Source organism: Pyrus communis, chromosome 15 (assembly GCF_041283825.1).
Source record: "Pyrus communis isolate YQ-2024b chromosome 15, ASM4128382v1, whole genome shotgun sequence".
NCBI classification, from domain to species: Eukaryota; Viridiplantae; Streptophyta; class Magnoliopsida; order Rosales; family Rosaceae; genus Pyrus; species Pyrus communis.
This window is the reverse complement of record NC_142579.1, coordinates 28,822,356-28,845,079: the sequence shown is the minus strand read 5'-3', so window position 1 is coordinate 28,845,079 and position 22,724 is coordinate 28,822,356. Positions and strand designations below refer to the sequence as shown.

At 36.1% G+C, this 22,724-nt stretch overlaps 1 protein-coding gene and 2 pseudogenes across 1 annotated transcript; 1 reads left to right on the top strand and 2 right to left on the bottom strand.

The window, feature by feature from the left end:
- Positions 1-6,469: 6,469 nt before the first annotated feature.
- LOC148690826 (uncharacterized) lies at positions 6,470-7,692 on the bottom strand (annotated as a pseudogene).
- Positions 7,693-8,111: 419 nt separating this feature from the next.
- Positions 8,112-9,766, bottom strand: LOC148690825 (uncharacterized; annotated as a pseudogene).
- A 10,049-nt stretch (positions 9,767-19,815) lies between these two features.
- On the top strand, positions 19,816-22,692 carry LOC137738753 (subtilisin-like protease SBT1.8). The gene is made up of 2 exons (XM_068478232.2): positions 19,816-21,557; positions 21,786-22,692. The coding sequence occupies exons 1-2, from the start codon at positions 19,940-19,942 to the stop codon at positions 22,460-22,462; spliced, it is 2,295 nt and encodes a 764-aa protein (XP_068334333.2). The 5' UTR covers positions 19,816-19,939; the 3' UTR covers positions 22,463-22,692.
- Positions 22,693-22,724: the final 32 nt, after the last annotated feature.

Here is a 22,724-nt window from a genome sequence, read left to right as displayed (position 1 = left end):
CATTCATTGTATTCATATAGGGTCAAGGAGTGTAGCTGTAAAAAAATCATCAAAATCGGAGTTAAAATAACCGTTAAATCGTAATTTTTCGTTTATAACTATCGAAAAGTTTTGTCTGATTACTTGATCTTTGAATGTTTGTTTTTTGCAATTTTTGGCGTATGCGATCTCGAAGCATATATAAACAAGTTTAACGGTTGAATTGTTGAAATTAGTTTCGTAGGATGCATATTCCATCAAAACAATAGATTCACTAACATTTAAGAGTTTATTTATATTTTCATCAAGTATACCATAAAATTTTGTAGTATCCACTAGTGTAAATATTTAAATTGAAGATCGAATTCATTCATTGTATTCATATAGGGTCAAGGAGTGTAGCTGTAAAAAATCATCAAAATTAGAGTTAAAATAACCGTTAAATCGTGATTTTTCGTTTATAACCGTCGAAAAGTTTTGTCTCGTTACTTGATCTTTGAATGTTTTTTGTTTTCAATTTTTGGCGTTTGCGATCTCAAAGCATATATAAACAAGTTTGACGGTTGGATCGTTGAAATTAGTTTCGTAGGATTCGTATCCCATCAAAACGATAGATTCACTAACACTTAAGAGTTTATTTATACTTTCATCAAGTATAACATAAGATTTTGTAGTATCCACTAGTGTAAATATTTTAAATTGAAGATCGAATTCATTCATTGTATTCATTTAGGGTCAAGAAGTGTAACTATAAAAAATCATCAAAATTAGAGTTAAAATAACCGTTAAATCGTGATTTTTCGTTTATAACCGTCGAAAAGTTTTGTTTCGTTACTTGATCTTTGAATGTTTGTTTTTCAATTCTTGGCGTTTGCAATCTCGAAGCATATATAAACAAGTTTGACGGTTGGATCGTTGAAATTGGTTTCGTAGGATGCGTATCCCATCAAAATGATAGATTCGCTAATACTTAAGAGTTTATTTATACTTTCATCAAGTATAACATAAGATTTTGTGGTATCCACTAGTGTAAATATTTTTAATTGAAGATCGAATTCATTCATTGTATTCATTTATGGCCAAGGAGTGTAGCTCTAAAAAATCATCAAAATCGGAGTTAAAATAACTGTTAAATCGTGATTTTTTGTTTATAACCGTCGAAAAGTTTTGTCTCATTACTTGATCTCTGAATGTTTGTTTTTGTAATTTTTGGCGTATGTGATCTCGAAGCATATATAAACAAGTTTGACGGTTGGATCATTGAAATTAGTTTCGTATGATGCATATCTCATCAAAACGATAGATTCACTAACACTTAAGAGTTTATTTATACTTTCATCAAGTATAACATAAGATTTTGTGGTATCCACTAGTGTAAATATTTTAAATTGAAGATTGAATTCATTCATTGTATTCATATAGGATCAAGGAGTGTAACTGTAAAAAGTCATCAAAATCAGAGTTAAAATAGTCGTTAAATCGTAATTTTCGTTTATAACTGTCGAAAAGTTTTGTCTCATTACTTCATCTCTGAATGTTTGTTTTTTGCAATTTTTGGTGTATGCGATCTCGAAGCATATATAAACAAGTTTGACGATTGGATCATTAAAATTAGTTTCATAGGATGCGTATCTCATCAAAATGATAGATTCACTAACACTTAAGAGTTTATTTATACTTTCATCAAGTATAACATAAGATTTTGTGGTATCTAATAGTGTAAATATTTTAAATTGAAGATCGAATTCATTTGTTGTATTCATATAAGGTCAAGGAGTATAGCTATAAAAAATCATCCAAATCAAAGTTAAAATAACTATTAAATCGTGATTTTTTGTTTATAACCGTCGAAAAGTTTTGTCTCGTTACTTGATATTTGAATTTTTTTTTTTGCAATTTTTGGTGTATGCGATCTTGAAGCATATATAAACAAGTTTGACGGTTGGATCATTGAAATTAGTTTCACAGGATGCGTATCCCATCAAAATGATACATTAACTAATACTTAAGAGTGTATTTATACTTTCATTAAGTATAACATAAGATTTGTAATATCTGCTAATGTAAATATTTTAAATTGATGATCGAATTCATTCATTGTATTCATATAAGGTCAAGGAGTGTAGCTGTAAAAAATCATCAAAATCGGAGTTAAAATAACTGTTAAATCGTGATTTTTCGTTTATAACCGTTGAAAAGTTTTGTCTCATTACTTCATCTTTGAATGTTTATTTTTTTCAATTTTTTGCGTATGCGATCTCGAAGCATATATAAACAAGTTTGACTGTTGGATTGTTGAAATTAGTTTCGTAGGATGCGTATCCCATCAAAACGATAGATTCACTAACACTTAAGAGTTTATTCATACTTTCATCATTTTGATGGGATACGCATTGATGTTATACTTAATGAAAGTATAAATAAACTTTAAGTGTTAGTGAATCTTATCGTTTTGATGACTTGGAATAAATATATTAATTAATTATATATTTTAAGTGTTAATTAGACTATGTTTCAATTAGTATGTGATGATATTTAATAATAAAATTACATTTATGTTTTTTATTACGTATTTTATTCAAGTTAAAATGTTATAAGAGATAAAAATAAATAAATAAATAAAAAGCTAGTTATTTTTTTTGTTTGTGTTAAATATTAGGCAGGAAATAGATGGATATAGGCTGCAAAATTTCCCAAACATTAGGTGGGAAATGGATGAAACTCTTGAAATATTAGGCGGGAAATTAATTATTATAATTTTTTTATGTTTTTGGTATTTTTAAATTACTTGATATTTTTATTTTTAATGTGTTTTATGATTTTTAATCTCAATCTTTGCCTATAATATACTATAAAAATAAATAAATAAATAAAACTTAAATTTTAAAATTTATATAGAATAATAATTAATAAACAATATATACATATTCATTATATCTATTGCATTTTATAGTAAGTTTTTTTAGTAGTTTAAAAAATTAAAATCATCAAAATAGCATTTTTCTTATCGTGTCGAAACAGGTTACCCGCGTGTCACTCTCGTGTAAACCTATTAAGGACCCGTTATTATCGTGTGACCCGTTAATTATGAACAAATGAATATCATGCAAGATGTTCCTTGCATCAAAGGTCACATCCAAACTCTAAGGAATATGAATCCCAACCGTTCTCACCTCATTGGAAGATTTGGAACAAAATTGAATAGAGAATATTGTAGCCAAATGATTAAGATTCCTCTTAGCCTTGTGAAACAACAATCTAGAACCACAAAATATTGCCAACTCATGCACTTAGACACACGTATAAGCCAAAGGTTTCCCACCTCCACATTTTGGAGTGGTGAATAATCACCAAATCTTTAACTCCTAATGATTACAAACTTGCCAACTCGCCCTTAAGTAGACTTCCACCTCTTCACCCTAATCATTAACTTCTATTAATTTCCAACTTCCACCTCAACCTATCTAGAGTAGTGACTAACTCCTCCTCTTTATTCTGTAATGGTTGCCAAACACCACTTAGCCTTTGTGAGAAAAGTAAAGTCAAACTCATCATAATCCCCTTCTCTAACTCAAACAAAAAATATCTCTAATTACATATGAACATGAAATACTACTAGCTAGTTTTTGAAATAATTTGTAGCAAAAATGATTTTACATTGAAACTATTTTACATATTGAAAGTAGGTTCTTGCATAAAATAAATCTAATAAAATCATTACGTAAAAATAATTACCCAACATACACCCCCATATATATATAACCATTTTTTTTAAATACGAGGTATTACAAAGCCCAATAATAAAGGTAATTAAAACGTGCTCTTGGCGCCGGTTTACGTAATTGTAATCAAAATTAGAAGATTTGTTTTGAAGAGAAATTGAATTGAGGAGGATCAAAATTCAGATTTTCATAAAAGACGTATACTAAAATGTTCTAGAATCGGAATAAAAATGATATTGATTTCATAAAATTGTTTAATAATTCAGCATAATTGGAATATAAACTGGTATTTACTAAATACCCTTATTCCAAATCAAATATTTTATACGGTTGCTTTTTAATACATTTATATATATAATAGTAAAAAAACTCAAATTGATATAACATATGCTTTTTAATTCATATGTTTATTAAAGAAATTGCTAGGCAGTGGACATTGCGGCCAAAGCTAAAATATAATAAGTATCTAGCAGGGCATAATGGATAAGAAAAATAGATTCTGGATTCCTTCATACACCTAAAATTGAAATACCACTTCCGACCAAGGAGTTCAATTCTTTCAAAATGATGAATTGAATTTCTTATTTTGTATGGACCTCACCTTTTTTGTAATTCTCCAAATTTAGCAAACAAAAATATATCCATTATCAAAATCCAATTTTTTATTTTGATTTTGATTACGGGTTTGTAAATACGTCATTGGTAAACCGTGTAGAATTCTGAATTCACAGGCCTCTTACTTTCCCGGAAGCTGCTTCCACTCTCCCCAGAAACTACCTAAATTACCAATTATATAATACAAGTTTAAACAAAAATTGAAAAAATTAAATTATAAAAACCTATCTTCCACCATTAATGGAAACTCATAGCTCATCATCGTATGCTTTTTGAGACTCCTTTTCCATTCCTAAAATATTCACAGAATCCAGAATCACAAACACTGTCCTTCTCTTTCTTTTTTGGATATTTTTACCAAATATTTCCCTTCGAAATTTTGGGTTGTTTTCTTTTTACTAATTTAGGTATTGATAATTAATTTGATAGTACTTTTGAGAGAGGAAAATGGGGAGGGATAAAAGCATAGACAAAGCCCTCAAGCCGCGACGGAGAAACAAGAAGAAGGAAGGCGAGGATGGTGGCCGCCGCCGTGGCAAAAGGAGTTGCCGTCCTCTGTTGTGTCGTAACTACTTCCTTCTTGTCATCTTGTTTCTTCTTTATCTCTGGGTCTGGCATCTGATTTTTGGCGACCCATGACAGTGCGTCGTACCGTGACTCGTGAGGTGAGAATCACTCGGCCCTCCATGCAAAGGTTATGGATCTTATTAGGCGTTCGATGAGAGCGGCGAGAAAATATTTTGTACATCGACGGTGGGCGGATGCCCGGATGGAGCTCCGAGCACTTGAATTTTATAATAATATTCCTTTAATTTCAGCATATACAATTTGTAAATAAAAATAAGATGAGTTGAAAAGTTGTAGTCGAGTTGGTTGGACCAAAGTCTTTCTCTAAGTACTAAAGTTAAAATTTTTATTCCTTATGGTTAGGATATAACTTAGCATTAAATATTGCTTATATCAGAAAAATAGAGCAAATCACAACAATGATTTTTTTTTTTATTAAAAGAAAAACGAAAGATGTTTTTTTTTTTCTTTTTTTTTTTGGTTCGCTGTAATTTATTATTTGCTCTTGGTTTTACGATGATCTTTGTTGGGTTTTTTTTGTTTATTCAGATCGTTCATCTGTGTGTTTTTTGTGAAGAAGTGGATAAAAACAAGATGGTTTATTTGTTCAACTATGTTTGGTCAAAATTAGTAACTTTGGTGAGAGGTTAAACAAGTTAAGCAGCATAGAAAAAGATGTGGAATGGACTTGATTGAATGAGACTTGAGAAAAAAAGTGCACAAGCTAAAATTTGTTGTACTAATCAATGCAATTGAAGTCTAAGCCACATATGAACGCTTTATGGTCAACTTACAATGTTTTTATTAATTTTAGTAAGTGGCGAAGTTAGGCTTCGTCGAGAGAAGGGATGAAAGTTCTAAATTTTCTTGTCATTTTAAATACATTAGACTATTCAGAAAATGTTAAAATAGACAATTTTATCAACAAAGAGATTCACTGATAGTTCGAGAATTGTTAGCTAGTTATTAGAGATATTTCTTACTTTCACAAAATAAGTAAGTGTCCTGAAGGTGAAAAAATTGAACACAAAATCACAAGGATAAGTATCACTTCTAACACAACATTCACATTGTTCAACACAAAATCTCGGTGCACAACATTACACTTAGTAAAAACTAAACAGTATAAAACCTATCACCCACCATGAAGCACATCAAAAGATATTCACAAGTGTGAATCACAACCCAAAAAACTATGATAACCAAAATTTCTATTTTATGTTTATTCTACCCCATAGAACATAGACATATGAGTTGATACCATTACTATCCGTAGAAAGGTATTGAGTGTGAATCTATAGGTAATCTATTTTGTATATATATACTATAGATGCATGATCCAACAAGCATGCCCTTTTGTAAAATTTGTAAAGTTAAAAATAAAAAATAAAAAAATAAAAACCACGGAAATTGTAAGCAAAACTTGGAAATTTTTATTGAAACTTTGCAGGATGTTTATTTAGTCAATTATCTATTAGTTTATCACAAAAAATTGGAAGGAAATGCATTGCATGACGAATTTAACTGATTTAAGTTGATTATATAGCGAGTTGGCAAATATTGTGAGTGTAGAAAATATGTAGTAATTAATGAAAGAAGTTTAAACACACCATAATCATTTATATATAATGAATTAGTACAATATTTTACACTTTATACATTGCATGGTAAGATACATGAGTGACTTAGTACCACATAGAGTTCCTATGAGGTTCAAAATTTTCGCTATCTTCATCATCTCTATGTGTAGAGTAAGTGTATTGTGAAGAGTAGTCATCAAATGATAAATCCCCAAAATAGTTTTGCATGTAATTGTTAACATGCCATCCATATGGATCCGAGATTGGTTGACGTTGTCCATAAGCAAAATCATTTGAAGATTGAGTCTCAGATTCTTTCCATGAGTCGCTCGATTCCATCCCAACAGGAATGGGATATGAAGGGTAGGGAAATGGTTGGTTATGAGTATAACCATAGTTACTACTTCTCACTCCAACAGAGTCTGAAGTTATAGATAACGAGCCATCTTCTTGACTTGACAAAGTCCCCTTGCCTCTTTCTCTACGAGTATAGTCCTTCCCTATGGCACCAATTCCTGGTCCTGCCCGCCTACTGCCATGGTCCTCATCCTGTGTTGCATGCGTGAAGTTTGCCTCACCAGTGAAGCAGCTCATAAATCTGGGAGGTGGTCCAACATAGTTTCCATATCCACCACTACCTCCAGCTCCACTATATCCTTCATCATTCCCACCTCCGGTGGTAGATGAGTCTCTTGATCTTGTACTAGAGCTATCATTAGTATCAGCATGATCTTGTGGTTGTGTAAGATTAGAAGAATGTTGAATTCAGTGTTTCTTGGTCTTGGGCGCAAAAGTTTTTCGAAAGAGTCAGCGCTGCTAGATCCCACCTCCTCCTCTAATACTCTTTCTACATTTATCCCTTCATTACGTGCTTCTTCAGCAACTCTTAGAGCTGGGTTGCCTTCATCATCATCTAAATGAAGAGGTCTAATCCATTGATAAAGTTGGTTACCCTCTGTATCATCATCTTCAGCAACAATATCAAACACATCTAGTGGGTCACCACGGTCGACATGATCTATTTCTGCTTCCTTATCTCGAATTTGAAGCTTCATGTTGTAGTAGCAATAAACTAATTTTTCCAACCTACTATGAGCCAACCTATTTCTTTGCTTTGTGTGTATGAGTGCAAACGTACTTCAATTTCTTTCACAAGCAGATGAGGAAGTTGTTTGTGATAATACTTTGATTGCTAACTTTCTCACATTTGGTGCATCAATCCCATACATGATCCACCATTCAGCTATAATGAAAAACAATGTTGATAAGCCTAATAACTCCAACAAATTCTATTATAAACTGATAGTGAAATATGTTTACACTCACTAAGAGACATTTTTGTTTGAGCAGCAACTGATGTTGGTTCTCCAAAAGTTCTTCTTGCATCTTTAAACCATGTTAGCTGAATTCAATAAATCATGTTAGTTTAATCCAACAATGTAATTATTATAATTTAAGTAATTGTGTTCCTCATTTCCAAATTGGCCAACTGCTGGTGATGCAGGGTCTAATTTAGAGTATACATTATGTACAACAGATATAAGGGTACCATCATCTCCAACACCGGGTCTGTATTGGTATCGAGGATTCAAATAATATGTTATTCAAAGAAACACATACTCTAATAAGAGAAATAATATTTATGCAACTAAAGAAATGAATTGCAAATTATGACATAATTTATACCTGCTACATGCAAATCGTGGTATAATGTTTTATACCATTGGTCATCAATTATCTTTATGACCCACCTTGCACCATGTTTTCTTTCCAAGTCCTCCTTCATTACACGCATCAACTCGTATATTGCATCCATAGTAGGATACACTTCTGTGTCAACGATCCGTAAAACTTTGTAAAGAGGTTCAAATAGTTGGCACACATGTTCTGATTGAGTCCAAAAAGCATGATCAAGCACTATACTTTCCACTGTACGACCTGCATTTGAGCGGCTGGAATTGTGGTTGGCCCAATCGTCATTAGTGAATAGTTGCTTCAACCTTGCCTTCTTCTTAAATAGGTTGTCTAATGCAATATAGTTGGTGGCAAATCGAGTGGTAGCTGGACGAATAATTTCTCCTTTGCAAAATTAACGCATCTTTGCCAACAAGTAACCGTGATTGTAAATATAATTTGTGATCGTTCTAGCTCTTTTTACGACATTAGCAATATTCTCTTTCTTCCCCATTACCTTAAACATGAGATCAATACAAATGTGCTGCACATGATGTCCAAAACACATTATGATGCTTCATTAACTTTTTTCCAGCTTTGACAAATGCAGAACCGTTGTGGTCACGACTTGGACAACATTATGCTTTCTCACCTCCATGATTACATCCCTCAATAATTTGTAAATATACTTGTAGTTCTTTATATGGTCTGAAGCATCAACGGACTTCAAAAAAATTGTCTTTCCCTTGAAGTATACCATAAAGTTTATGATAGACAATCTGGTTGAGCCAGTCCATCCGTCACACATGATTGTGCAACCATTAGTTACCCACTTTGACCTCAACTTGTTAACATACTCGCCAATGTCTTTATACTCCATTTCCAAATATTTGTTTCTTACCTCATAGGGAGTGGGAGGTTGTACTCCAATACCATATTTTTGAAATAATGTGATGATGCATTCTCAGCAAGGACATTTTCATAGATAAAGAACTTGCTAATTAGACGCCCCATTCCCTCCTTCACATTACCTCCAGTGAAATAACTCCAAACACTCTTTTGACGTGCTTTGGATGACTTATATAAACTTGGGGCTATTGGTGGTGTTGGTTGTGATTCTCTAACACTTGCTCCCCGTCTCATTTGTGCACCACCACTTGTCCCGGAACCTTGTGCTCTATTAGGAATTTTATGAATGTGTTCTCTTTCCCATGCTGACTGTTTGGAGGCACCGTATGCTTGTTTGAAATTGCGTCGTTCTTCAAGTCCTTTGTCATCATCACATTCGTCTTCATCGTCATCATCATCATCATCATTGTCAACCGCTTGGCCAATGACTTCTCCTCGTAGCCCAACTCAAATATTTTCCATTCCATGTGTTTTCTTTTCCTTCTGGTGTTTTTTATTTTTTAATAATGTGGTGATGAATGCCTTCACTTCTAGGGGGGACATTATCGCATCGTTGGACATTATTTCCTGGATCTAATCCACTAAGATGGTACTTAAGTCGTGTCACTCCGCCACTCTTCATTACCCGACCACAATATTTGCAAATGTGCCATGTTTGTTTCCGTCTATTGGGTCTCCATGTTCCCAAGCTGGATCACGTTTAGTAACTCCACTAGACATCTTAAACGTACCTATATTTATTTTTCATGAAAATTAGGCAATTATTTTTTGGCCAAAAAATATAGTAGTGATGATATAAGAGAACCTAAGTAATAAAATTATTCTACAGAAGAATTAAATACGAAGTAAAGAAAATGATCGTAAGAATTTAAGTAATTATAAAAATAATATGGAATAATAAAACCTAATATTAATGAATAATAATCCAATTTGATAATAAAATAATCCTAATATTAAACATATTAATGAATAATAATCCAATTTGATAATAATCCAATTTAATGAATAATCCAATTTGATGATAATCCAATTTAATGAATAATATCCAATTTGATAATAAAAAACCTAATATTAATGAATAATAATCCAATTTGATAATAAAAAACCTAATATTAATGAATAATAATCCAATTTGATAATAAAACCTAATATTAGTAAAATAATAAAATAATAAATAACATTAAACATTTTAAAATTAACCTAGTGAATAATTATACAACATTACTTAATTACTTCAAAAAATCAACATGCAAGTATTATTTGGTTCTTAGATCACATGTACGGGTCCACACAAATTTTTTTGTTGTTGTATAAATTACAATAATATAAATATAAGTTTGTAAACTTATCTTAAATATGGAACCCTTTGTGTTGAAGCTCTGAAAGAGCTCTGGAAAGGCTCTGAAAGGGCTAAGGGAAGAAGAAGAAACGAAAAGGTGTAATAGAGGTGTGATGATTTGATACTCCAAATGTGAAAGAGTTGGAAGTGGCACACGGTTTTGAGTATGAAACCAACCACCACTACTTTTTGTCTTGTCAAAAGTTGTCAAAAGTTTCAAAAGTTGACCCGTTTGGGGGATTTATATTATATATATATATATATATATTATATTATATTATGTAACTTATCATAACACACACACCACACACACACCACCACACACACACACACACACTGACACACACACTGAATTATTATGTTTATTTTATCGATATTATCCCGATATATTGACGAAAATAAGATGGATACGTGTGAAAATATCCCCCTCTTAAAAAAACGATATTATCGGCGAAATATCACCGATAATATCAATATTTAAGATCATGGTTGAGAGAGAAAGCAAAAAGGAATATAAAAGTGAGGAAAATAAAATATGGATGGTCCCCACACACGCATGTGTTATTTAAGGACATGGTTGAGAGAGAAAAATGAAATACACGTCGTTAAAGATAAAATAAGCATTTTTATCAACCAAAAAAAAAAGATAAAAAAAAAAAATCTTCCTCGCGCACGGCCGTGCTTTGCAACAAACAAAAAAACATTTTCAGATCCGGCGTTTTCCACACCCGCCGGCTTTGGCCCCGTCCAGTCCATCTAGACTTGCATATCTCTGACTAGAACGCTGGCTACATAAACATAGAAGCAGTCTAGTGAAAGGGGGGAATTCTCCCACTTAGGGTCAATATTTGACGACCAAAGGTGCCGCTGCACTTCCTTACACCCCTGTGGCTTCGCCACTAACTTGAGTGAACAATTTTTATGACAATCATTTGTATATTTTTTCAAGTAACAATCATTGTAAGTGTGTTGTCATTGGACCAAGTGTTATAACTTGTGTAGGCAAAAAGTTAATATTTGGCTTAGAGTTATAATATTGATAATAATTTATTATAAGGTTTTTATCATAAATGGTCCCTAAAATTGTCCCACCCAATTAAGGTGGTTCATGAAATTGAAAATCAATTAATTTAGTTCCTAATATGACTGCTGAAAATCAATATGGTCCTTCCATTAAATTTCCGTCAAAACGTCTGTAAGTAGTTGACGTGGCACATATATAAGGTCGTTAAGGTCGCCCAAGGTTGAGTTAGCACCCTAGTCCACTGCATCCTTCCTCCCTCCCTGGACCCTTCCTCTCCCTGTAAATCCAAATCCCTGCACCCTTCCTTCCTCCCTGCAAATCCAAACCACCACCATCTAAATTCCTGCAAATCCAAACTACCACCACCACCTTTCAAATAAATTTGAAAATGAAAAAAAAAAAAAAAAAAAAAAAAAAAGAACAAAGAGATCGGACGATCTCCTTCCCCCTGGGAGGGAATCAAACCCTCTTGGTACATGATTGTTTTCCGCCACTGCGGTAAGACACTATTTTTTATTTAGCCATTCAATTAACTTTGTCAGAAAATTTAGTATTTATGCGAGAAACATGACGCATCTATTTATTAGTTGACTAAATGATTTCGATCTCAATTAGTTTTTTGTATTATGATCCTTAAAGGATGACCCAAGAATATTAGATAGTTTAGATTATTGTACAACATAGTAGAATTAGAAAGAGAGCCGTGAAAGTAGAATGTGAAGATTCAAATAAAAAAGTTACTAGCATTTCCCCAACTATAAAAAAATGGTGATGCTATCTACACACCTATTTTACTTCTGAAACATACTTTCAATTTCCAGCCATCCGGTGAAATAAATTGAAGAAAAAAAGGTGTGCGAGTAGCACTACTCTAAAAATAAGTATAAGTTAATTTGGATAGAATTAGAGCCAAGTCTTACTTTATTAATGTACACAATTTTCACTGGAGTATATAACGGAAGGCACACATACATCACTTGTAATCAAATACGAAAGTTCCCACTTGGGAAAATCCTAAAACTTAAAGAAAATAATTTTCACACATTCAATTTCTCTTTCTATACTTTGTCATGTATTCAAATCATTGGACTCTTCTGTAATTCTAAATAATAAAAAATAAATAGAAGTATGTTGAGCTGAAAGTTAGAGCGTGAAAATCACTTTTGATACTCACTAGTGCTTTTTCTTAAAATTTGAAAACCAACGCCTTTGTTGGATGAAGGTCTGAGACTGAGAGCACAAGGAAGAAACAGAGCATGTCTGCATGTGCAAACTCTAACAGGCAGCCAAAAAAGAAGAACTTTCTGATTTGTATATCTTCACTCTTTTCTTTTCAATTTTTTTTTTAATTTTTTTGAATTTTTTCAGACACAAGCTTTGAGAAGGCACACCTAAGGAGGGATATGATTTGTGCTTATACACTTAAACAACCCACCAGTCAACCCACAAATCAATCTATATATATATATATATTGTGTTGTGCCAACAGTTGGCTTTAATTTTGTAATTTGATAAAGATTGGAAAAGATTATGAAATATAGCAACCCACAAAAAATAGGATCTTTGCAAATCCCACAAAAATAATAGCACTATAAAGACGTGGGGAAGAGTTGCGAACATGTGTGTGAGAGCTGTTGCACAAAGAGGTGTTGAGGCTGGACCTCTTCTCCAATATTGTTCTCGTAGCTACAACATAAAATGTACTCTCCTCCCTCAATCTCTTTCTTCTCATCTTATATCTCTTCTCGTGTCACATGTTGCATGAGAAGAGAGATAAAAAAAAGTGATAAAAAAAATTGGGAAATGAAAGTTTCTCTTTTACAACATAGCAGTAAGGAAACAAGACAGACTAAAGACTTGTTTGATGTTTAAAATAGAGTTGAACAACTAAACAAATTCATAGCATATTAAAGTAAGAAATGAATGGGGACAATTAAAAGCTACCACTCTCTAATCTCTCTAAAACCCTTGTGCGCCGCTCCCCCCTCTCCCAAAGCCCAAAACCTCCAAATCAATCTCACTTTTAGCCGCCGGCCCTTCATCTTGGGTGGGGTCGGTAGCAACCCATTTCCTCCTTCCTTGTTCCCCTTCTCCTTCTTCCCTAAACCCCATCTTCTTCCTTTTCTTTTTCTTTGGCCCTTGTTTTCTGGTAGTTTTGTTTTGAGCATGTCTTATTTTCTTTGAGTTTTGTCTGAATTTCCTTGAGCTTTGTCTCAATTGTTGGCATTCTTGTTGCAAATATGAGTTTCATGTTTTTTCCTTCCCAAATTGTTGTTCCTAGTCGCGAGCTTTTGCCCACTTGGTTTGGTTATTGCTCCTCGAGTTCTTACTCCATGCACTTTGGTTGGAGGTGTGCTTTGGGTTTCTATGGCTGCTATAAAGTTCAATTCACACTATTTGGTAGGTTTATGGGAGCGCTTTTAGAGCATGTGGTTTGTCCACCCCATTTTCCGTTCATCCTTTTGGTATGTTGGTTCTTCTTACCAGTGGCGGTGGCTTGGCAATGGTGGTGCAACTATTTTGGTCGAGGAGGTTGTTTCTCGTTTCTAGATCTAGGGTTTTCAGTTTAGGCTTTGCTTTGGGATCATTTTTTGGGCTTGTTTCCATACTTTACTTTCGTAATGGGCTACACTTTGACTTCAATATTGTGGATTTTTTTTGAACTTGCCTCACTTTGTATTAGTGTGTTTTATCTTTAATGAAATTAGTTGTTTGACCAAAAAAAAAACAAAAAAAAAGAAGAAAGAAATGAACGTAAAGGTGAAAGATTTTTAATTTTTGGGATAAGAGAAGAAATGAATCTCAGCCTTTTGTAGGGATTCAAAGAGACGAGTTCACTTATCAGCAATTCATCTTCTACAATCAATGTCATTTCTTTTGTTTACCAATCCAGTCATAAGCCCCCATAAAAATTGGAGTGAAAACTCCATTGACCTGCCTAACATCATCCACGTGAGCTGCCATTTGTCGTTCATTTGGTGTTCTGCTGATACGAGGAACCAACAAAAATTAGAAAGTATGCCTCTATCATGATAACAAATAAAGTGGGGACCGGCTGCACCTACCTAGCTACTTCATGCTATTTCTCGACGAGCATGGATGTAACGGTGCAAGATCCTTGAAAATATGCTTCAAAGAGTCTTAGGCACAGAAGGAAATTAAAAAAAAAAGTTACACAAAAATGGTGTGCGAGCTTCATTTAAATTCAAGAGAAAATTTTGAAAAAATTCGTTGTTGGGTGTGCTTTTCTAAAATTTGGGGTTGATAACAACTCAAATACGTTATCAACTCGATATTGTGGACCTCATCCTCAAACATAATGCAAATGCTCACCACTCATCTCTCATCATACCCCAAAAAATAAGGGTTACTAAATTTAGAAAAATAGTCCGACCCTAGCTTAGTCCATTTCAATGTTCTCCTTTCCATATCTATTTCTCACGTGATTAGTCATGTGTGGAGATGCGTACATATTAAGGCAATACAACCAACTTGAAGAAACACTAAAAATCAAAGAGCGGAAACATTGAAACCCAAACACAGAAATATTTTCCCTAACTTAAAGAACCAAGTTTACAAATGTGATTTACCCATTATAAAAGATCATGTAAGTGGTTTGTAGCTTAATTGGTTAAGAGCATTCGCTCATACACTCGAGGTCTCGTGTTCGAATCTCCCTTCTTATAATTTAAATGAATTTAATGCAATCTTCCTGTCGATTGCAAAAAGTAAAAAAAAAAACAAAAACAAAAATGATAAAAGTGAAAGCAAATTGGCATAATTGGGACATTCCAATTATCCAAAGTGTCACACAAATTAGTTCAAGTAAGTAAACAACTAGGTACATGCATAATTGGGTCTCAATCACTTTCATTTGAGTTCTTGGAAGAAATTACACGTGCATATGATACAAACATGCATCTACTTACCTGGTTTACTTCAATAGAAACCTACAACGGAAAACCGTATGCTTTTTACATCAAGCACAATGTAGAAATATTCTCAATCAAACATTGCAATTAGACTCTATCCTAAGAACCCCTAAAGTAAATGTGGTAATCAAATTTCACCGTCTTGTGAAGAAATTAAACATGAATGTACAAGCGCATCTTTGACTAGATTACTCACTTGCTTACACGTTGGAATGATACACGTGATCCAGCACACGTGTTAACATGGAAGAAGATGAACAGAAGAATGTGAAGATAAAAGAAGATTAACAGGAGAAGTGAAGGTGAAGGGAAAATTAATTTTTATCCGTTTAATTTTTGGTTGGACGAACAAGATTGAAGAATTCGGCTAGAAATGATTCGGAGAGATCATATTCCGTGACAAACAATCCCATTAGATATTAGGAAAGGTGTTCTAGGAAGACCAAAATTTTAAAATCAAATGACATGTTATTAATAAAAAAATCAATACATTAATCAACGTTTAAAATTTTAATCTTCTTAACATTATCTTATTAGAAAGGATGGGAATGGCTGGAAATCCCATTCCCAGTCAAAAAAAGAGTGAAAGAATGACTGAAAAATGTAGTCGTTACTTTTGCTTTGCCAGTTACTTTAAAAATGGCGTGGATTGTTGACTGCCGTTCTTTTGAGTCTTTTCCAATCTTGATATTATACTACATCATTTGCACTCAATTTCTTGACTCTCGTGCCGCCCATTCCTTTGAAGTCCCAACTTTACCCTTCTCTTTTGTTTTGTTTTACTGCTAAGACATTTGTGATGACTCCTCTATGGGTAAACTCGTAACATAAGCAATTTAATTAATAATAAATTAAAAAATCTATTTGTTATTTTTTTTTGTTCTTGAACCTTGCTCAATCCGGATAGTATTCAACAGGAAAAGGGATAATATCGTATCCCTCAATTCTTGTAAATTTTGTGTCTTGAAAATCAGTTTATCTAGCATCATCCATTGAAGAATGATTCGTATATTTTTATTTTGTATTCTAATTTTTAGTAATTAAAAGTATGCAGAAAAAAAATAATTTAAAAAAAAATCTCTTTTTTACATGAAAAACACTCTATATTAGAGCAGTTCCACCAAGGACTCTTTAGGCCGGCACCCAGCCAATCCACTTCAGCCCAGCAGATAGGCAGGCACCCAACCCAAGCTAGGTCTTCAGGCCAACCCATAATCGACAAAGCCATGGACCGGCCCATTTGACGTCATGCTAATTCCAGCGTGACGTCGACCACCTTTTTTTTTTTTTTTTTTTTTTTTTTGCGCCCCAGAGAGGGAGTTGTTATGAAGGCTGAGGAGCGGAGCTAGTCGAGGCAAGAGAGGGTGTCAGGAGGGAAGGAGCCACGGAGGGAGAAGGACGGGAGGACGAAGTGGATGATGAAGAGGTGTGGAGATAAGTGGTGGCGGGGATGAAAGCAGCGGCGATGGTGTGGTGGAGTTAGTGCTTGAAGGTGCCGACGAGTAACCTATCAGAATTTTTGACTGCCTCCTGTGATTCAACCACCTAAAGCGCACCTATCCCCACCCCTGAACCAACGTATACCACTGCAGCACCTCCCAGACTGCCAATACCCATCACCAACCCACCCCAAAAATTCTACCCAACAGACACAATTCCAAATCCAAATGGGGAGAGAGAGAGTGTGAGTGAGTGATGCAGGGCGCAGCGAATAGAAACAAAAAATAATGATAGATATGATTGATAAGTAGGGTCCACTATCTCCTAGTGCAAGGAGAGACTTGAAAACCCTAAGAACTTTGGTTCTAATACCAGCCTACAATGTAGACACTAGAAAGAATAAAAATGCAGACTCTTAAACAAGAGAAAGGCACATAAAAGCGAGTTTACAACTCAAATATCAATATGATAATTCAATATGATAGTTTTCTTTTTTCATTTTATTTGTTTTTATCTGCTGCATCCAACATCAGTTGATCTCAGAGCATCAGCTTGATCCATGGGTGATGCTATATTCAGCATGTCACAGATGCCATTAGATGAAGATCTTAATTTGGACCTTCCTCTAATATTTGATTGTTGCTTGGATAGTTCATGTCCAATATGTTGTGAAAATTATTCAGGTGATTGTCTCGTAAATTTTGACCTTCCTCCCGAGTTTGATTGTTCTCCATATGGTACTTATCACGTTTGGTATCAAGGTTCTTGTGTGGCTCAACGAAATGTTGATATGGAATCTTGTCTAATTATTAAAAATGTTGATTACAAAGAATTTTTGAAGTTGGAGTTTCATGATTTAATGAGTTGATTAGAAACTTCTGGATATGTTGATTTAATTGAGGTTGATGTCTTCTACTTCAAAATTTCTAAAGTTTTCGTTGACATTATAAATCAAATGAAAGAGAATGTCAAGGTTGCGAAATATGCTATTAAGGGTGCTTTTCACACTTCAACAGTCAATATTAAATGCTCCAAATATCTATTTGTTTGGACTAGTAGAGTTCAATTTTATCACACCAAATCAAATGATGATTCAAATTCAATGACGAATTCTCTCCAACCCCACGAGAATGATGCAAGCCAAGGACTAAAGGCGTTATTACATAAAATTACTGGCAGTTGGGATTTAAGTTTTATAATACAATACATGCATTTTTAGAGTTATAATGCATGTATCTAGCTTTAAATTTGTGGCTTATGGAATTCCTAGGTTAATGACATTTTATGAAATCATTTAGTTTGTTAGGAGTTATCTTGTAAACCTTTATTTTTTATGTCTTTTCATATTTTTCACTTTAAGTTGTAAGCCTATAAATACTTGTATTTGTAAAGAAGAAGGGGGAAGTTGTTAGAATTATCATATTGATATTTGAGTTGTAAACTCGTTTTTATGTACCTTTCTCTTTGTAAGAGTTTGCTACTTTGTTCTTTCTAGTGTCTATGTTGTAGGCTGGTACTAGAATCAAAGTTTATAGGATTTTCAGGCCTCTCCTCGCACTAGGAGATAGTGGACCCTACCTATCTATTCTATCTATCATTTTAATTCGTTTCTGTCCGCTACGCCCTGCATCAGACATAAAAATAAAGGCTTACAATATAACTCCTAACAAACTAAATGATTTCATAAAATGTCATTAACCTAGGAATTCCATAAGCCACAAATTGAAAGCTAGATACACGCAGTATAACTCTAAAAATGCATGTATTGTATTATAAAACTTAAATCCCAACTACCAGTAATTTTATGTAATAACACCTTTAGTCCTTGGCCTGCATCAGAGAGAGATAGAGAGATGTAAAGGGAGGTTGACACATTGGGAGTGGTAAGAGTTGGCGTTTGGGGATGATCGGAGAAACAAATTGAGGAGGATGCAGAGGGAGAGTATAGAGGGTTCTAGTGGAATCGTGGAGGTTCCAGACTTACCTTTTTTTTTTAATAAAATTGATTAGGCTATTTTTTTTGTTAGAGGTGGGGATGCATTTGGTCTGTTACTGTTCATTGGGTACCACTGTTTATTGAGTGGATTAAATAGGCTGAGTGCTGATGCATTTTTTTAGGGGTGGATTTGTTCTTACATCATTATATTCGGGTCTGATAAAGAAAACGTTATATTTTTATTTGGGATGAAAATACCCTTCTATATTGGCTGCCATGATCTTATACCACCTGCAACACAAGTTGATTTAGTTTTACGTACAATCATGTACATTGCACTAAAATTTGGGTACAAATGCGACGAAGGGGATCATGTCCAATCCTTGATTTACAATTGTGATTTAGTAACCTATGTGATAATGTATAGTACTAAATAACTAACAAACGCGAATAATATGGATAGATCCATGATTCGAAACTCGAGTGGATTAAACTATAATCCAATTATTATAAAAATTTGTACATTTTGATATACATCATCAGGCTAGTATATTCAATTAATTTGACTAAGGGGGAGAAGGGCTAGAAATTATTACAATAATTCAAGAGTGAGATGGAGTTTTGAACAAAGATACAGGATAAAAACCCAACATCCTAGAATTTGGCTTGCAATCTCGTAATCCTAGAATTCTTCTATATCAAGTTTCACCGAAAATATCTTACAATCATCGGTTATTATTCAGATAACAGCGGTGAGAAAAATTAACATATCATTTTACTAGAATTTGAGCTATGTTCATAAGTTGGTGTTAGTAATTAAAATTCCATTATCTTCTCTCACATGAATCAGAAATCCTATTCAGCAATGGACCCTTCAAGAGACGCGCTTCCAGCTCATGTCGATACTGTCCCATGATACTACACACGAAATTCCATGATACTAATCATAATTAACTATTAAACTAAAATTATATATTAACCAAAACAAATTTGTGATTTATTATTAATTTATTATACTAAAATGGCATCGGAGTAATTAAACCCAATAGAATGTCGCATTCCAGATCCCCGCATGCTTTTAAACCCGACAACGTTCTTTTTCTCCTTCCACCTTCTTTTATCCTTTCTGACAGTCGCAGCCACAGAGCGACTGTACTCTCACTCTCTCTTCATCTTCTACATTTGGGATATACTAAATCTACCCAGCTCAAGCTTTTTAGTCATGGCCGCCGAGGCCTTCTGGTTCGGAGTGCTGCTTCTTCTTCTCCCATGTTTCTCAGCCATGGCGAAGCAGACTTACATTGTGCAGATGAACCACCACTCCAAGCCGGAATCCTACGCCACACACCACGACTGGTACTCCGCCAGCCTCCAATCCCTCTCCTCCGACTCAGATTCCCTCCTTTACACCTACACCGATGCCTACCATGGCTTCGCCGCCTCCTTAGATCCGGAGCAGGCCGAGCTGCTCCGCCAGTCCGACTCCGTCATCGGCGTCTACGAAGACACGGTTTATAACCTTCACACCACTCGGACCCCCGAGTTTCTCGGTCTCGATACCGAATCGGGGCTCTGGGAGGGTCACTCGACCCAGGATTTGAACCAGGCCTCGAATGACGTCATCGTTGGAGTTCTCGACACCGGGGTCTGGCCCGAGTCCAAGAGCTTCGACGACACCGGAATGCCCGAGATCCCTACCCGGTGGCGGGGCCAGTGCGAATTGGGGCCCGATTTCGCGGCAACGCTTTGCAACAAGAAGCTAATCGGAGCTCGGAGCTTCTCGAAAGGTTACCACATGGCCTCCCGTGGGAGCTACTTGAGAAAACCGAGGGAAGTCGAGTCTCCGCGCGACAGAGACGGTCACGGTACCCACACCTCCAGCACCGCGGCCGGGTCCCTCGTGGCCAACGCCAGCCTCCTCGGATACGCGACCGGAACGGCTCGCGGAATGGCCCCTCACGCGCGCGTCGCCACCTACAAGGTCTGCTGGAGCACCGGGTGTTTCGGGTCAGACATTCTCGCGGGCATGGATCGGGCCATCGTTGACGGCGTCGACGTCTTGTCACTCTCCCTAGGCGGTGGCTCCGCTCCCTACTACCGCGACACGATCGCGATTGGCGCGTTCACGGCTATGGAAAGGGGTATTTTCGTCTCTTGCTCTGCCGGGAACAGTGGGCCCACTAGAGCCTCGTTGGCCAACACAGCCCCCTGGATCATGACCGTTGGAGCCGGGACCTTGGACCGGGATTTCCCGGCTTTCGCTTTGTTAGGCAACAAACTCCGGTTCACTGGCGTTTCGCTTTACAGCGGGACCGGAATGGGAAACAAACCGGTCCAGTTGGTTTACAACAGGGGGTCCAACAGCTCTAGTAACTTGTGCCTGCCGGGTTCGCTCAACCCGGATTTGGTTCGTGGGAAAGTGGTGATGTGCGACCGAGGCATCAACGCACGTGTCGAGAAAGGTGGCATCGTGCGCGCAGCTGGGGGGATTGGGATGATACTGGCCAACACCGCAGCCAGCGGTGAGGAGTTGGTGGCTGATAGTCATTTCCTACCTGCAGTTGCCGTCGGGAGACGAGTCGGTGACCAAATCAGGGAATATGCTCAGCACGATCCCAATCCGACGGCTGTGATTACTTTCGGAAGGACTGTGCTAAATGTACGGCCGTCACCGGTCGTGGCGGCGTTTAGTTCACGGGGGCCCAATATGGTGAACCCCCAGATCTTGAAGCCGGACGTGATTGGTCCAGGTGTCAATATTTTGGCGGCATGGTCAGAGGCAGTCGGGCTCACGGGGCTTGAGGAGGACAAAAGGAAGAGCCAGTTCAACATCATTTCAGGTAACGGCTAGTTTGTTAACGTGATTTGATCGGAAGAGCTCTCCTTAGCTCAGATGGGGATTCGCTGACCGGTCCATATGAACCGTCTAAATTTAATTCAACAACTCTAAATATAAATATGAAACTTTTTAAAAATTATAATAATTGCAACTGTTGAATTAAATTTAAACAGTCCATACGCACCGGACCGTTGATGATGTTAACTCGACCTATGTGATTTTGTCGCAGGTACATCAATGTCATGCCCACACATTAGTGGGCTTGCAGCATTGCTCAAGGCGGCCCATCCAGAATGGAGTCCAAGTGCTGTGAAATCTGCCCTAATGACCACAGCTTACACCCATGACAACACCAAGGCCCCTCTCCGAGACGCGGCCGATGGCACGATTTCGAACCCGTGGGCTCACGGCTCCGGGCACGTTGACCCCTCGAAGGCGCTGTCACCGGGCTTGGTTTATGACATTGCTACCGAGGACTACATTGCATTTTTGTGCTCATTGGAGTACACCAATGAGCATGTGCAAGCCATTGTCAAGAGGCCCAATGTTACTTGTGCAAGAAAGTATTCGGACCCGGGCCAGCTTAACTACCCTTCGTTCTCAGTCGTGTTCTGGAACAAAAAGAAAAGGGTTGTGAGTTACATCCGGGAATTGACGAATGTCGGGCCTGCCGGATCTGTGTACAGAGTCGCCGTGACCAGTCCTTCGATGGTGAGGACCATCGTGAAGCCCACAAGGCTTGTGTTCAACAATGTAGGAGAGAAGCATAAGTACACGGTCACATTTGTGGCTTCGCAGGGTGCAGAGAAAACATCAAGGTCGGAATTCGGGTCAATCATGTGGTCAAACCCACAACACCAAGTGAAAAGCCCAGTTGCTTTTGCATGGACGCAGTTGATAGATTGAGATTTTAGGCTTTTTTCTGCTGTTGGGCTAGAAAGTGCTTTTGGTTTTGGGATTTCGGCTTTTAAGGAAAGCAGTTCAATGGGGTTGGTGGGTTGAATTTGTGTGGGAGTTGACATTGCCAATGTTTATAGGTATGGCTTTTCACCAACGCGTGAACAAGTTAAAAGACTTCTACAGTAGTTTATGCGAGTTTAATTCTCATATATAGGAATCAAACTGCTTGAGTTTGATTCGTCTAGCACCATCGCTATGAACGCCACTC

Bases quoted from the DNA above. Each gene is read 5' to 3' on its own strand.
- LOC137738753 (XM_068478232.2), top strand. From the start codon at position 19,940: ATGGCCGCCGAGGCCTTCTGGTTCGGAGTGCTGCTTCTTCTTCTCCCA. The intron at 21,558-21,785 runs GTAACGGCTAGT...ATTTTGTCGCAG, and splicing joins CCAGTTCAACATCATTTCAG to GTACATCAATGTCATGCCCA.